The 17,137-nt window shown below is 44.7% G+C and overlaps 1 protein-coding gene across 4 annotated transcripts in view; it reads right to left on the reverse strand.

Moving 5' to 3' along the window:
- The window catches only part of LOC136832024 (cryptochrome-1-like), a 368,545-nt gene that overhangs the window by 281,568 nt on the left and 69,840 nt on the right, over positions 1 to 17,137 (reverse strand). For all 4 annotated transcript variants that reach the window (XM_067092517.1, XM_067092516.1, XM_067092515.1 and 1 more), the window contains exon 2: positions 6,436 to 6,568. In XM_067092517.1, coding sequence (XP_066948618.1) covers positions 6,436 to 6,562 — 127 coding nt within the window. In that variant the 5' untranslated portion in view covers positions 6,563 to 6,568. The remainder of the gene's footprint in view (positions 1 to 6,435; positions 6,569 to 17,137) is intronic.

Consider the following 17,137-nt stretch of genomic DNA (forward strand, 5'->3'; position numbering starts at 1 on the left):
AAAGGAGCACCATAATTCTCTTTTCTTCAAAACCCCCAAAGAGAAAAGAGCTGCAAGTTCAAGGGAGCCATCACTGATGGCCTTGTCTGCACAAGACAGGACTCCTAGCCAGTCCGAGGCAAAGTCTCCCACCAAGTCCTTGCAATCTTCAATCTTCTTGGTTAGTGCTCCCACTGTCCAGTCCAAGAAACTGAAAATTTCACACACCTTGAAGAGGTCCTTGACAAGGTGGTCAAGTTCAGCTGACGAAAACAATATTTTCGCCGACAAGAACGCCGAGCATCGGGAAGAGTTCGATGAGTCCAGAGAAGTCCCCTTGGGAGGAGGCAGCGACTCCCAAAGAAGGAGCTTCCCCGGTGGTGTAGGAAAGATACCTCCTATGGACTAACACGAGGGAGGCAAGGCAAAGGAAGCCTTACATTGCTCCCTCTTAGCAGAAAGCCAATCTCCACTTTCCTTGAGTGCCTTCTTAGAAGATGAGGAGAGCATCAACTTGGGGAGCCTAGATCTGTCATCCCGATGGCTCCTCATCAGGAAGGTTGAGGCAGGCAAGATCAGGGCAGCTAGTGCAAAAAAAAAAAAAAAAAAAAAAAAAAAAAAAATGGGAAAGGTCGCCAGCAAATATTGAAGGAGAGCTGCACAGGCTGGAGGTGGTGTAGGTTCTTGTCAAACTCCTCTTCTCCTGAGGAGATTGGAGACAGGGTCGAATCATGAGAAGTCTTGGAGGCAGATGGAGCTTTCTTTAGCAAGCTCATAATCTCAGCTAACTGCTGTTTAATGGGGGCCAATAAATGGCTCACCTTGGTCTAAAGAAGGAGACCCATGGTTGGAAGCGGGCGTTTGGCGCTCAGGAGCTGGAGACTGGTACAGAAGTGTTGGTGCCAGGCATTTGGACAATAACGACGGGTGTTTGAGAGGGGTCACTGGGTGCTTGGGGGCTAGGTAAGGGCGCTCATTAGAAAAGGTCTTTGGGCTGTCCCATGCGAAGAGTGGATGTCGGACTGAGGCAGAGACAGAGGGATCTACAATGAAACTGCAGGAAGGCTGTGGGCTGAGATTTGCCTCCTTATACAGGCAGGCCCTGGTTATCAGCAGCCTCGGTTATCAGCGATTGGGTTTTACAAGCGCTTGTCTAGCAATGACAATAACAATTTTCGGCGTCAATATGGGCCGATCTCCGGTTATATGTGCCGATCCCCACTTAACAGCAGCGCCAGTCCCCAGTTATCGGTGCCGATATCCGGTTATTGGCTCCAATAAGCGCTGTTATCGCCAATTTTCAGTTATCAGTGATTTCAGTTATTGTCATGCCATTGGGAACTGAACACCTGCTGATAACCGGGGACTGCCTGTACCGCTTAACAGGCAGTGGAGAATGGCAGCCAACATCATCTGCATGCCTCTTCAGAGGACGAGACGCATCAAGAAAGCGCTTGCGGCACCTCCTGGTCAGTGCCGGAATCCTCAGAACTGGACAATAACTGGTGCACATCCAGCAAGACGCCTTTCCAACGGCTGCCTGCCGATACTTGGGAACGCCCAACAGGATCAACTGAGGGGGCAACTACCCATGGGCAAACCCCACCGGCCTCCCTTGGACTTCTGTTATATCTTCTCCCAGGGTCAGGGGAGCAGGACAGGGACCTTTGTCTGGGAGAACCAGCTGGACGAGTAGCCACCTCCTCCGCTTGCACAATGCTGTCACTTGTCACTTTATCTGTATACACTTTTTCCATTAACACCTACCGTGACGGCCCTAACTCTGCCGCTGTACTCACTACCAGGTTAATTTTCTTGTCAAACCTAGACTCCAGAGTGGCAATGGTATCTGGGTCAGAAGCAAGGGAGCCAGGCACGGAAGCGGGTGGAAGAAGAGTAGGCAGACTAATAACAGGAGAAAAAATGGGAACAGGGGAAGAAGGAATAGCAGGGCTATCTTCTAACATAGGTTTAGGCGTAGATACTAGGCTAAGTGAAGCTCGTCTACTGGCTCTAAGCGGCCACCTTCCTCTTCCTACACCTTTCTAACTTGTCATGTTGAGATTTGAGTACCTTCCACTTTTTCTCGTCCCTATCATTACATTCAGCACAAGTTTTCTCCTTACTACATTCCTGCCCCCTACACTTACTCCAAATTGTATGAGAGTCATATGAAGATCTGATCAATCTGGTTTTGCAACCTTTGCAACAGTAGCAAAAACTAAATGAACCTGAATCAGACATGATAAGAACAAAAACTAGAAAACTGATCCTGAAAGCTAATCAAAGCTTGAAGGCTGCTCAAAATAAGCGATAACACTTCACGGAAATCCAGTCATTCAATGAAAGAGAGCTACTGCAAACACCCGATATTTAGTCGAGATCTGACAAACACAATGAGGTTATCTGCTAAGTCGTTCCCAGTACTCCCAATAGTGGGCGGGGCTAGTAACCTACACAAAACAACTGAAGCACTACCACGATTAAAAAAAAAAAAAGGCTGCCAAGCGAGTTAAAAACTATAGCCATGCAATTACTTGGTAAGCCACTTATATGAAAATGACATTTTTATGATCAAATTAAGTTTTATATATACGTACCAAGTAATTACTTAGCTAATGATTATAATCACATGGCATCCTAAATTCAAAATTCACGGCAGCGCGTCAGTTGCAAAGCAGGGGGTAACAGGCCCCGCCCACTGCAATGGGAGCGAGGGAGCGACAGAAGCCACGGGCGTCATTCTATTTATTGCTGCAAAGTCCATGAACAAAAGAAACAGTAGGGAGGAGGGAGGGCTCTGATTCAGTAATTACTTGGTAAGTATATATAAAACTTAATTTTATTATAAAAAAGTCATTTTTATATAAGTAACTTACCAAGTAATTACTTAGCTGAATCCCACACTGCAAGGGGGGTGGGATGGATGGACTATTCTAATTCAACACATTAGGCATGGTAAAAAACTCAAACTAGAAAAAAGATGGCTAGCATTGAAGCAGTGCTTGTCGCTTCCTTACCTGGTAAGAGAGCTACAGCAGATGAATGCTGCCTCTGGTTGGTGCTCATCTTGACTTGTAGTGATGCAGCGGTGAGCCGAGAGTCACCTCTACATCAGTGGGAGTCTTGCAACGGAGGATATGCCTGATCGCTGACAAGACAATGCAGGCAGAGAACACCTGTCACAAAAAAAAAAAACACAAACACACTACCCATCCAATGAACTGGTAAGCACAAAGTACCCCCAGGCTCCCCAAAAACTCCACATCCTTATAACAAGGCGAAGGGACAGAAGAGAGACAGGATCTCCTATGCTTCTTAGCCCAAAACCATGCCAGCCACTGCCAAAGGTCCAAGGGTACTGCTGTTTTCAAATACTGTTTCCATTTCTTTTAAATGATGAGTTGCGAAGATCAACTTGCACCTCCAAAAGGTCGACTGAAGAATAGAAGAGAGGGATTAATTATGTTTGAAGGTGAGAGAGGTAGCTAATGCTCTGGCTTCATGAGTTTTGACTCTGATCAATGGAAAAGTGTCTTCCTGAATCCATGAGTGTGCTTTGGAGATCAGGTCTCTAATAAAGAAAGATAATGCATTCTTAGAAAGTGGGCAAGAAGGATTCTTGATAGAACAGCAGAGGTTGCTGGAGGGGCCTCTGATCTTCTCGGTCCTATGCAGATAGTACCTCAGTGATCTGACTGGGCAAAGAACCTCTTTTCTTCATCTCGGGCCCAGAATATCCATTAAGTTTTTGATATGGAAAGAGCGAGGCCAAGGCTTAGAAGGATCCTCATTCTTAGCCAAGAAGACAGGTGAAAGAGCAAACTGCATCCCCTATGGAGAAGCCAATCCTCTTGTTGATCGCATGTAGCTCACTTGTTTAGCTGTAGTCAGGGGTACTAGAAAGAGGGTCTTCTGCAAAAGATTCTTGAGAGAGGCAAAACTGAGAGGCTCAAAAGGAGGGCCCGAAAGCCACTTAAGGACACCATCCAAGTTCCAAGGCACTAAATCAGATTTTTTCTGCTTGGATGTATCAAAAGACTTAAGGAGACCATTAAGATCCTGATTAGATGAAAGATCCAAACCTCTGTGCTTGAAAACCAAGGAAAGCATCGCTCAGAATCCTTTAATGGTGGATGAGGACAGACTCTTGGAAGTCTTCAGGTACAGGAGAAAATCCACAATCTGAGCTAAAGTTGTCTCAGAAGACGAGACATGATGCCTGAGGCACCATCGGCGGAAGACTGTCTGCTTCGATTGGTAGACGTTGCAAGTAGACTGTTGTCGCACTTCGCACTAGCTTCCCCAGCTGCTCTTGAAAAACCTTTCATTCTGACGAGTTTCCTGACAGTCTGATGCCTGCCAGAGCGAGAGTGGATAACCCTTGGTGATACCTCCTGAATATGGCTGTCTGAGTAGCCACAGTTTTTGGGGAAGCAGCCTTGGGAAGTCTACCAGAAGATGAAGACGGTCCAGGAATCATTCCTTCATAGGCCAGAACAGTGCCGCAAGTGTCACTGAGACACTGCGGTGAGACATGAATTTCTTGAGTACTTCCCTGACCAAGCTGAAGGGAGGGAAGGCATAGAGGTCCTGACCCGACCAATCTAGAAGCATGGCGCCCAACTCCCAAGCCAGGGGATCCGGGGCTGGAGAGCAGAAGAGAGGAAGACGAATGTTTCTTGAGGTGGCAAACAAGTCCATGGAGGGTTTGCCCCACAATTTCCAAAGGTCGACACAAATCCTGTGGTTCAGGGTCCATTCAGTAGGAAGGACCTGCTTGCGACGGCTCAGCTCATCGATCAGGATGTTTAATTTCCCCTGGATGAAGTGAGTGACCAGCGTTACTTGATTCTCGTGCACCAAAAGGAGAAGGTCCTTTGCAGTCTGGCAGAGGGAGAAGGAACGAGTGCCCCGTTTCTTGATATATGACAGTGCTGGGCGTTGTCTGCATGAACAACCAGTTTCTTGTTGCGGATCAATGAAGAGAAATGTAGTAGGCCTAGATGAACAGCCTTCAGCTCTTTCACACTGATGTGGAGGGAAGTCTCCCTTGGGGGACCATGTCCTAGAGACCTCTTGATCCCCTAAAAGAGCTCTCCAGTCCAGATCCGAAGCGTCCAAGTAGAAGTCTAGATTGGGGGTCGAAGGGAGAGGGGATCTCCCTTGCGAAAATCTTCCTTTGGGGAGTCACCACTGAAGATCCAACTTTATCTCCTGGGTGATGAGAAAAACTACCGAGTCCGGCTGAGTCTCCCTGTCCTAGTTGGCTTTGGGAAAGAATTGAAGAACTCTTGTGTGTTGTCTGCCCAACGTGACGAAGGTCGCAATGGATGACTGAGTCCCTAGAAGGCTCATCCAGTGATGGGCCGAACACGATGAAACGGAGAGGAACTTGTGAATAGTCTGCAGGCAGTTTGCGATTTTCTTGGGGGACGGAAAAGCCTGAAAAGTCCGAGAGTTGAGAATCATCCCCAAATAAAAAATCTCCTGAGTCGGAACCAACTGGGATTTCTGGAGATTTAGAGGAATTCCTAAATCTTGAGAAAGCCGTAGAGTTGTCTGAAGGTCCTTCGTGCACTTTTCCCTCGAGGGTGATCGAAGCAGCCAGTTGTCCAGGTAAAGGCTGATGTTTATGCCAATTGGATGAAGCCATTTGATAAGAGGAGAGAGGACTCGAGAGAATACTTGAGGTGCTGTGGAAAGGCCAAAGCAGAGGGACCAGAACTGGTAGACTTTTCCCTGGAAGATGAACCTTAGGTACTTCCTGGAAGTTGGATGAATGGGAATATGAAGATATGCATCTTGCATATCCAGTGTGATCAACCAATCACCCAGGTGACTGGAATCCAAGACTGACTGGCTCGTCTCCATCCTGAACTTTGTTGTTATTATGAAGCGATTGTACTCTCCTTAGAACACACCTGCCTCCTGAACTTAGTGCACATGGTATGTGCATCATAGCAACTCTTTAAGTAATCTAGTCTTACAGCCCCCCTACAGAAACAACGGCTGGAAGTACTAGAATCCGACGTGGCTAAACTAATGGGAAATTAAGCTAATGCAAATACGAACTGACAAAAAACCACGGCTTTAAAAGTGAAGTGAATACTTCACCCACTTCAAGCAAGCTAAGAAACGACCGGGGAATCATGAAAGCAGTAGGTCAGAGAACAATGTGTTGTTGAGAGCGCGTCATAAAACAGAATGATGCCGCTGGCTTCTGTCGCTCCCTCGCTCCCATTGCAGTGGGTGGGGCCTGTCACCCACGCTTTGCAACTGACGCGCCATTGCGAATTTTGAATTTAGGATGTCGTGCGAGCATAATCATTAGCTAAGTCATTACTTGGCAAGTAACTTATATAAAAATCCAATATTAGATTAAAAATCTTGCCTATGATACAAATTGGATACAAAATAATACAAAAGATATAATAAATGTCTGAAATAACTAACCTGCAGTTTCTCCATCAAATATAAAGACTGCATAAAATTTATCAGAGTTGCAGATGGACTGCAACAAAGCTGGATTGTCATGAATCCGCAGCCCATGACGAAACCAGTGAACAGATGTTTTCATCATTGTACCCTGAAATAAGGAGGAAATTCAATATTTAAAAAATCTTTAAGCTCATCAAAAAATTTGTCAAAAGTTTCTTAAATTAACAAAGCAAGCAAAAATGAACAGATTGTACAGTTTCTCAGAAACTATACCTATATATACTGTACAGGTATTTTGATAGGAAGAATAGGACCAAAGGATTTCAATCCTGTATGATATAATTTTCAAAGTCATATTCTGTAAACACAAAGAGTAGTATATTTTTTAAAATCGCAACTCAAACATCTTACACACAATTTTTAGTGATAAAATGTACTACACACAACAAAATCAGTATTTATTCATAGGCTTTGGTACTTGTGTGAGATCTTATACATTTATACTGTCCCCCAGTTCTGGATAAAAGAGGGGGCTGGGCTGACTGTTAATGAAACTTATTAAAAGCCTTGACAGTTTGGCGCATGAGGATAATGAGGCCTGAAGGTCAATTTATAACTTAATGGACAGAAGGGGAGGGGATTCAGCCCCCTTCCCCTAAGTAATGAAACCCAGTAAGTAACAGTTATTGGCATTATAGCCTACATGATACAGTACCCTGCAGCAAACCTGCATAGCAATTCTATATACAGTATAGAGTAATTTTCCAATTTAAAATATTAAAGTACTTATTCAATTTTAGAGATACATCTGCAAAATGAAGTCTTCTAAACATACGTACAATACAGTGCAGTGCTGTACCTGTACTTGTTTACCCTACCAAAAACTAGCCGACTGCAGTCATTTTAACCACTTATACTTACAAATATATGAAATACACAAAATGCACAAAAAATAAAAGGAAAAACATTGTGCAATAGTTTTAATAAAAAAATTACCAAAACTCTTCACACTTATTGTCCTCCCCTCCCTCCCCCCTCCCCCCTCCCCCTCTCTCTCTCTCTCTCTCTCTCTCTCTCTCTCTCTCTCTCTCAATGGTATTGTATTTTTATTGACATTTATTTATTGTGGCACAGCATCATACCTAACACAGTACTGTAAATGAGACCAAGACATACATATAATTATAAGAATATATACATGCATGCATGTGTATACAAGCATCTCATTACAAAAACCTATGCACGTACCATGACCCCATTCTTCTCTGGAACAGTACTGTATTTTTACTGACGCTGAGTTAATGCAGTACAATACCGCACTTAATACAGCAGTGTAGTGTTAAATACACATCTCTGTCTGTGTACGTGTGTACACATACACAAGTACCACGTTATGAAACACTATGCATGTACTGTACTGTCCCCCTTTGTCAGCTCATTGTATTATTATTATTGGAATTTATTCAGTGAGGACATTATTGTACTAACACTGTAATTTAGCATTAAATACGTACTTCTCAGTCTGCATACATACGTGTCTACATACATGAAATTAAGATGAACTACATACTGCACCTACAATGCATTTCCTTGCCTTCTTGCAAACTGCTAATTCATTATTGAAAAAAAAATGTTGAGATGGTGGTAAGGGCAGTGATGAGGAGGTAGATTATTGTTTGGAAGGGGTGTCCCCTTTCAATTCTGTCTATTATCTGCACTGAACTGGCACTGAAATGCACCTGGCTTTATTTTCACCAAAACCTATCTAGTTGATTGCTTTTGTCGTCTTTTCATAATGACTCTAAAGTAGGAAATTGTTGATCAATCAACGTTTTAGACTGTGATTTATTGGAGCTTTATTAGGATATTTTTTCAAAAAGGTTTTGCACTTCCACCCATTTGGCAGACATCCGCTTTAAAACTGGAGACATCTTCCTCACCTAATAAGTTCCTTAGCCAGCATCTGTTGCTGCTCACTCTGAATCTCCTACAGTTCCTCAGTGGTCAGCTCTGAAGTGTGCTCCTCCATGTCTTCATCACTGACTTTCAGGCACATGATCTTGCCCAGAAATACTATATCCTCCACAGTTGGGCTGAGCTCAGCCTCGAAACCTTCAAAATTCTCCAGAGTTACAGCTTCTGGCCATGGTCTCGGGTTTGAGTTCCCTTGCCTGAGGGAACACTCAGGAATTGATCTCTTTTTCGTTCACTCTCCTGTTTTTTGGAAAAGTGCGTAGGACAGGCTGATGAGAAAGCAAAAGTTGCTTGGTGGATTATCAGGAGGGTGCCTTCATCTTTGCCTAATCTTATCCGTCTGAGGGTTTTATTTCTAAATCCATCCTGACTGTCCTCCCCCAGTTGTTGTGGCAAACCTAGTGGATTTCTTTTGCCTTAAAGAGGTGTGCCAGCCCCACCTTGTCGACCAGTTGCTTCTGGCACCTTTTTTTTAAAGACGTACGATGCTCACTTATACTCTCAACAGAATTTTTGTCAATACTGTACTGTAACGTAAATACCATTGTTGATGGTATTGTTAATTACTGTTCTGTTGATTTTTACAATGTTACTGTGGTTACGAGTCTCCTGATTAGTTTGGATGCTGATTTTATGTCGTTAATTTTAATTCTTTGGGGAGACATTGAGCTGAACCCAGGGCCTGTTAAAAATTGCAAAGTACAGTGCTTTGCTCAAATTTTCAGGGCTTAAGGTCAAATTTTCTTGACCTCTAGAGTTGTGCCCAAAACTACAATTTGATGTTTTTATCTGAGACTCTTGTAAGTAGTAACAAGTCAAAGGCTGAGTTTTTAATCCCAGGGTTTGATGGTCCTGATTTTACTTATCATTGTAACAACCCACACGCGCAAGGTACGGCTGTAAACATTAAGTCCGGATGACCTACTTATCATCAGGAAAATTTGGAGTGTAGTTGCCATGAAGTTCTTTGTTTTAAAATTTTCAGTAAGTTCTACAATGTTTATGTATTTGCTGTTTACCACAATCCAAATACAGTAAATCCCCCCGTATTTATGGGGGATGCGTACTGCACCCCCTCACCAATAGCTAAAATCCCCAAATACTTGAAACCCCTCTAAAAAACACTTAGAACTGCCTATTTTGGTAATTTAAACACAAGAAAAACTCTCTAAAAATGCTTGTACCTGAGTATTTTAACAGTTTGATCACAAAAAGTGCATTTAGTCATGAAAATATGAAAACACAGTAATTACTGAATATTTCTCAGTGAAAAATACAGCGAATGGGCGAATTTTCCACGAATAATGGGTAGATACGTTGTTCCACATAGAAATCCGCGAATACATGAGTCCGCGAATCGTGAGTCTGTGAACGCGGGGGGTTTACTGTATCGATGATTCTATACAAGACTGTCTTTTGGAAAGGATTAGTATGGCTCAGTCACAGAATTCAAAAGCTTCATTTGTTATTTGTGGAGACTGTAAAGACTGTAATGCATAGCACAGTGAGTCTAATTTCAAATCCACAGATCAACATGGCCGGTCTAGCCTTGAGTCCTTGTATCAGATTTTGTCCAGCTAACTGAGGAACCCAGGCACATTTCAGGTAATACATTAGATTTCATATTTACAGATGTTCCTGCTAATGTGAAGTACAAAAGTCTGTGAATATATAGGCACTTCTGATCACTGCACCAATGAGATGGACATATCTGTCAATCAGTATATTCCTAATTCCACCATTGGTAAAACAGTCTGGCTGAAATCCAGAGCCAACTGGGATCTCTTTATTGAAGCTTGTCTGGCACTTAACAAATATTTCAGTTGCTATATTAGATCCTGATCCCAAGAAGAAGTTAAATGAAATGCTGATGGATATATTAATTAGATCTGTCCCTGGAAAGGTCATCTAATTTAGGACAAATGGCCAGCCATAGTTTGATGATACAACTAAACGAGCTTACCATGACAAACAGACCAAATTCAATGCATGATGATGAAATCATTCATATGAAAGTGACGCCATTTTGTTGAGTCTCGCCGTGCTGCCAATAAAACTTACCATACAACCGAGAGAAATTACAATAATTTCTTGAAGAGGAAACTTGAAGGAATTACTCAGCCTCGTCTAAGGTGGACCAAATTGACACCATCTATTTTTGAGTCAGGCTTGTCTTCCATTCCACCACTACTAACAGATGATGACAGATTGGTTACTGGCCCTAGAGAAAAGGTGAACTGCTTCATCGAGCTTTTGAAGCTAAGCAATCAGCTGAGAACGTCCTCCTCCCTGATACTTGTCATCCTGAGCTGGAAATAGGGCAGACTTCTGAAAACTGATCATGATGCCCAGTGACTGGACCAGATAAAGTAACAGATCCTTGGCCCTCAGAATTCAGTCAGCAGACTTGATCAACATAAATCAGTCTTCTAAGTAAAGAAGAATTCTCACTCCTAAAAGTTAACACCATCCTTCTACTGGTGCCAAAGTCCTTGTGAATACCTGAAATGCTGTACATAAGCCAAAACAAAGCACCATGAAATAAAATACCTTCCCTGCAAATACAAAACGAAGAAGCTTGTGAGACTCAGGATTTATAAGACTGGAAATATGCACCCTGCACATCTACCGATATCATCCAGTTGTTCTTCTACATCACAGCCACCACCATGCTGGATGATTCCATGAAGAAAGGGGACAGACAAACAAATTTGTTGAGTCTCGACACATCGAGAACTGGGTGTCAACCTCCAGGTGCCTTTGGCACCAGAAAAAGTCAGTTGTAAAACCACAGGGAGTTTCCTGACACCTGCTCTATAACATTCTTCTTTAACAATGATACCACCTCTTTTCGAAGTACCAGATATTTCTCCTGCTAATGAAAATTTGAGAGAAAAGCTATGCGAGACGACATCAGAGGAGGAGACAAAAGGAATTGCATAGCACTCCTTCAGTACAACCACCACCCAATGTTCTGCTCTTAAGTCTCTCCAATCATGCCAGAATGCCTGCAGTTGGCTTTCTACCTGAATCTGAGGGCTGAAAGCTTTATTTCCTTCCTAATGATCCTAGCAGCTTTACGCTTACCAAAGACTGAAGTAGACCTACAAAAGGTCTTTGTAATCAGAGACAAGTCCTGAGATGAGGAGGAATGAATCTTGACTGGAGGTCCCGAAGGAGGAGGAGCAGGCCTTTTCATGCCTGACTCAAGAGATTGATAAAAATGACAATTTTATAAGAAAATGAAGCTTTATATATACTTACCAACATTCCGTTAGTGGGACGGGCTGATCACCTACACAAACTGTACTGAAGCGCTACCCACGAAATTTTGAATCTAAGCTGCCATTAAGTGGAAACTATAAATTATAGCTATGTAATTACTTGGTAAGTATATATAACACTTTATTTTATTATAAAAATGTCATTTTTATATAAGTAACTTACCAAGTAATTGCATAGCTGAATCCCACATTGACATGAGGTGGGACACATGGACATAGTATTCTACTCCAAAAACATTAAGTCATGTAATGAATTTGAAATAGAAAAGTTGCTAGCACTGAACACAAAGCTTGTCGTTCCTTATTAGTTAAGAGAGCCTGCCGTATAAAACTGCAGCTGGTTGACACTCAACCTGTAGTGGCGTGGCAGTAGAGCCAAGGGTCGCCTCTACTTAAGTGGGGGCTTTGTAGCAAAGGAGTACTCCAATGGCTACCAAAGCATCAGTGGAAGTTATGCAGCTAAGGAGTTATCCAGCAGCTAGCAAAACTTTAATAGGTGCCCTGGCCCTGGGCACAGTACCAACATAAAAACAACCATATACACTATCCCCTACACTCAAATAACACCAAACCCATCCACTGAGAGTGGTGGGTACTCCAAGTACTTTGTACCTCCTGGCTCCTAAAAAACTGTATACCTCACCAGAAGGTGAAGAGAGAGTAGGAGAAAATCTTATGCTCCCTCCTGCCATACCATGCCAGTCACTACCTGTGGTACTGCAGAATTTACATGCTACTTAACTGGCGCCAGTCTGGAGTTGGCACAATGCGAGCTGGCCGCCAGCCGAGCTGGTGGGAGATCACGAAAGCCTTAAGCTCTAAAGTTGGCGCCAGACTGTAGCTGGTGCCAGGCAAGTTGAGCACCAGGGGAGCCTGAAGCTCTGGGCACTGGGGGGTTCTATACCTGTGGCCAGACTTGTAGCTGGCACCAGGTGAGCTGGCTGCCAGGCAAGCTAGCAGCTCGAGGCTCTGGAAGCTCTAAAGCTGGCGACAGACTGTAGCTGGCACCCAGCAGAGCTAGAAGTACAGGTTTCCCTTCTTAAGATAGTGAGATGTGAAGGACGATTATACTTCCAGTAGGTCAATGCAGAATGGAAGTAATGGCCATGTGTGTCTGTGAGACGTGAAGGATGATATGCTTCCAGTAGGCTGATGCCAAATGGAAGTAAGGGACATATGTGCCTGAAAGCTGAAAGCTAAAGACATAGAGGCTGCTCAGATAACCTTAGCTTTCACTAAAAGGAGGCAAAGTTGTTCTTCTGAATCCAAGTGTCTCAGAAATTCTCTTAAGGATGAAGGACAATGCGATCTTAATCCAAGGGAGAGGGGTTCTTGACCAAACATCAAAGGACAAGAAAGCCCTCTAGATTATCAAGTCCTGTTCAGGTAAATTCCTAAACAACTCCAGTTGGAGAGAGAGTTCACTCTCTCCCTCAGAGTTGGTGAGTGCTCCTGGGTGCTTGAAGCATGCACTGGCACCAGGTTGTAGCTGGTATCAGGCGAGCTGGACACCTGGCGAGTTAGGAAGTCAGGAGCTGGCCGGAGCTCCTGGAAGTCAAGGATGTCCATTAAGCTCTAAGGGAGAAAGAACAGATCCAGGTCTCGGATGGCTCCTCGTTCTTGGCTAAAATCAGAGAAAAAAACGATGATAACACATCTCTTGCTTCCTAGCTGGGTGTGAAAAAGGCTTGCGAGGTCTTTGAGAAGATGAAAGACCAAAGTCTCTGAGCTTAACCGGAGATAAGCACAGATCAGTGCCTCTTCAAGGAAAGGGAAGAACTACTCAGAAACAAAGAGGTAAGCTGCAGCAGGGTTGGAGGTGCCTAAAAAAAAGAAGAGACGAAGAGTCTGAGACACCAGCTTTGGAAGACGACCACTAAGCCTGGGAGACGGAAGAAGAGGGTGACTTCTGAATCTTGTAATAGCCTCTGCAACACGTCTTGAAGACTCTTCGAAAGACAATCCTATAGACAGTCCGGAGCCTGTCTGGGCAAGAGCAGACCCCCATAGTATCTGAAGCTAGGTTGTTTGAGATGACAGTTTTGGGGAAAGATCTTGAAGAGTCCACCAGTAACTGGAAACTAAGCCTCAGACTGTTCAGGGCTTCCTCGACCATACAGAAGGTTCCTTGGAGAGGCAAACAGGTCTAAGGTTGGCTTGCTTCATACAATAAAGACTCAGGATCGGAAGGCCATGACGGGAAGGACAAGCTTCTGACGGCCCAGTATGTCCTTTGACGCTTATTTCCTGAATAAATCAAATGACTAGAAGACTTGATTGATCTGTCAACAGAGGAAGAACTCTGCTGATTGGTCGAGAGAAAACGCTGGATCCAGCTTCCCTGCTTAAGTAGATGTGTTAGGGCTGACATCTAATCCATACACACTAATGAAGAGCTAGGGTCGAGCAGTACTAGGGCCATAAGAGAAACACTTTAGCCCTCCAAAGTATATGTGAGGTTCCATTTTTCTTGGGGACCAAGTCCTGGACATCTTCCCAGTTCTTCAAATGGGCTCCTTTGATCTAGATCTGAGGTGCTGAGAAGAAGACTAGAACTAAGCTCAGCAGAGGAGGGAATTCCCTTGCACTAGCCATGTTCAGACAGCCACCACTGGAAATCTGACTAAAGAAACCTGGGCTAAGAAACAACACAGAGGTGTCCGACTGTGTTTCCCCGTCCCAGTGAAGGTTACTGTCAAGAGCCTCTGAGCCCCTTTTCTTCTAAGATAATGAAGTCAGTCGACATGTAAACAACTGAAGTAATGCCCAGACAAAATGGGAAGTCAAATGCAGGAAGAGCTAGTAAATGGCTGGAGGTCGAAGCAAAGACTCCCGATTGGGAAGCCCTGTCCCAAAAGACGGAACTCAAAAAACTCTCTGGGGTTGGGAGGGGAATCTGGAAGAGTGCTCCCTGCATATCCCAGCTCCTATCCAATCACCCTGGACAATGGGAGAAAGAACTATCTGGATTGTCTCCTCTTGACCTTCATCTACTGTCCAAAGAGAGAAATGAAGAACTGTGGTCAGGCAGCCCATCGTCAGGAGCAGAGTTCAAGAAAAAATGTTGAGCGCTCTGAAACTAGTGTCAGAACATCGTCGTTTGGGAGCGACAACCTGTTGCAACTGTGTGAATCTCAGAGGAGAAGACAGCACCAGAGATCTCCTTCTACAGAATACAAAACAAGAACAGAAAAAACTCTTCCAAGTCCGTACATGACAGGGCACGGAAACAATCCAAGGCGCTGGGTGCTCTGACACTGGACACTAGACTTTCGGTGGATGGTGTAATAGGCCCAACAAATGACTAAGTTGGTGCTGAATGGTCTCCAATGAAAAGTGAAGAGGTAGAAAAGTGAAGAGGTAGCATCCATAGTCCCGAGTGTGGTGTCAGATAACAGATAGCTGGCTCGAAACAGGCGGGAGGATGAGTGGACATAGGACACAGGTGGCCTTGCAAACATGAGCTCGGACACTGGGCACTCCAACACATATGGATGCTCAGAACTGGGCTCCCAGGTGTTGGGAGCTTGGAACTCGGACACTCAGAACCTGGGAGCTCAGAACTTGGGGGCATGGAACTTGGGAGCTCGGAACTCAGGAGTTTGGAACTTGGGAGTTCGGAACTTGGGCACTTGGAACTTGGGAGCTTGGAACTCAGAATTTGGGCGCTCAGAAGCTGGGAGCTCGGAATTTGGGCACTCGGAAGTTGGAAACTTGGAACTCAGAACTTGGGCGCTTAGAACTCAGGAGCTCAGAACTCGAACTCAGGAGTTCAGAACTTGGGCACTTGGAACTTGGGAGCTCGGAACTCAGAACTCGGGCGGTCAGAAGTTGGGAGCTTGGAACTTGGGAGCTCAGAAGTTGGGAACTAGGTAGTTGGGAACTTGGGCAGCTCAGAACTTGGACAGGTAGCGAAACTTGGGCACTCAGAACTTAAGTGCTAGGAACTTGGGTGCTCAGAATTTTGGGTGCTCTGACTCTGTCCAGATTAAGAGAGCAATGACGACAACCACTGACACAATAAAACTGGGAAATATATCATTGCAATGGCTGAGATAAATCCGAAAAAGCACCATGGGCGTCACTAGTCTACACTTTGATCCATAGCTAACCACACTGGGATCCCAAAAGTGTCAATGGAACCCCTTGTCCACACTGGAATCTTAATCTTGTTCACACTGGGATCTGTAAGCCGAAAAAATGTCACTGGCGCTACTAATGCCAAGGTAAGCAAAATTGACGCTTTTCACTGGTCGAGCCGGACAACAGGCCACTGAGGGGTAACTATCCGGGGCAAACATCTCACAAGGGACAGTATGCCTCCTCCCAGGTTTGTAGGTGAGTTTGACAGGGACTGGGTTTATGAAATCTGATAGGGCCGGATAGTTACCTCCTCCACCACACCCAACAAGATGCCTTTCCAGTGGCTGTCTGCCGATACCTGGGACCACAACAGGCTCGACTGAGGGGGCAACAACCCATGTGAAACCCCCGACCTCCCTTGGACTTCCAGTTTGCCTCCTCCCAGGTTTGCAGGGGAGTTTGACAGGGACCTCTGTCTAGGAGCATCGGGGGATGAGTAGTCACCTCCTCCACTGCACTACACTTCACTATAACAAGGTTAACATCTATTAACCAAGACACAAGACTGGCAAAGGTATGGAAAGGGAAGCAAGGGAGCCAGGTGTGGGAGCATGAGGTAAGACGGCTAGTAGGAGAGAATTGGCGCTAGGCGCTAGCGCTGGCACCAAGCGCATGTGAGAGGGTGCTGGGAGCGAAGCTGGCTCCAGCAAGGTTCATAGTGTGAGCTGGTTCTCGGCTGTCCAGAACATCAACTCATAGCCGCCAACAAAAACCCCCAACTCTCCCCTTACCACTTTCTGCCCAGCAATTTGAGTTCTGCAAAGGAAGGTGTGACGGTCATGTCAACAATTTATTTACCAGAGGTTTCCAGGAAGCATAGATCTGGTAAATAAATCATAATTGCAAAAGTTACAGGCTTAATGAAATGGCAAAATACCCAAGAACTACTTTCAAGGCAATTATCGGTGGCCTGCGCGAAGCATATGGATGATAAACAAATCATAAATTGTAAAAATTATGGGCTAATGAACCTCACCCACGCCCCTAACAGACTAACTATGGCGCTCTAACAAAGTGTTCGGGCGTTTATCGACCCTCGTCAGCAGGCCGCCAGTCTCATTAGCGGACCCACGACATGCTCCCCCAGCGTGTTTTGGTGCGAGTATTTCCATCCCTAGTGAGAGTGCGCATGGACGTGGACATTCCCAACCACGTACAAATTACTGCAAACCTCTCGGAGGCACACACCTCCCTCTCTCAACCCCCTCCTGCACGCACCTCGACACCGGTACCTGAACCCCACACCATGAACCCCCTGACAGACCAACCAAAGACAGCCCTTAACATAAGGCTGCCACCATTTACCAAGGAAAACA

The sequence above is a fragment of the Macrobrachium rosenbergii genome, chromosome 49, assembly GCF_040412425.1.
Source record: "Macrobrachium rosenbergii isolate ZJJX-2024 chromosome 49, ASM4041242v1, whole genome shotgun sequence".
NCBI classification, from domain to species: Eukaryota; Metazoa; Arthropoda; class Malacostraca; order Decapoda; family Palaemonidae; genus Macrobrachium; species Macrobrachium rosenbergii.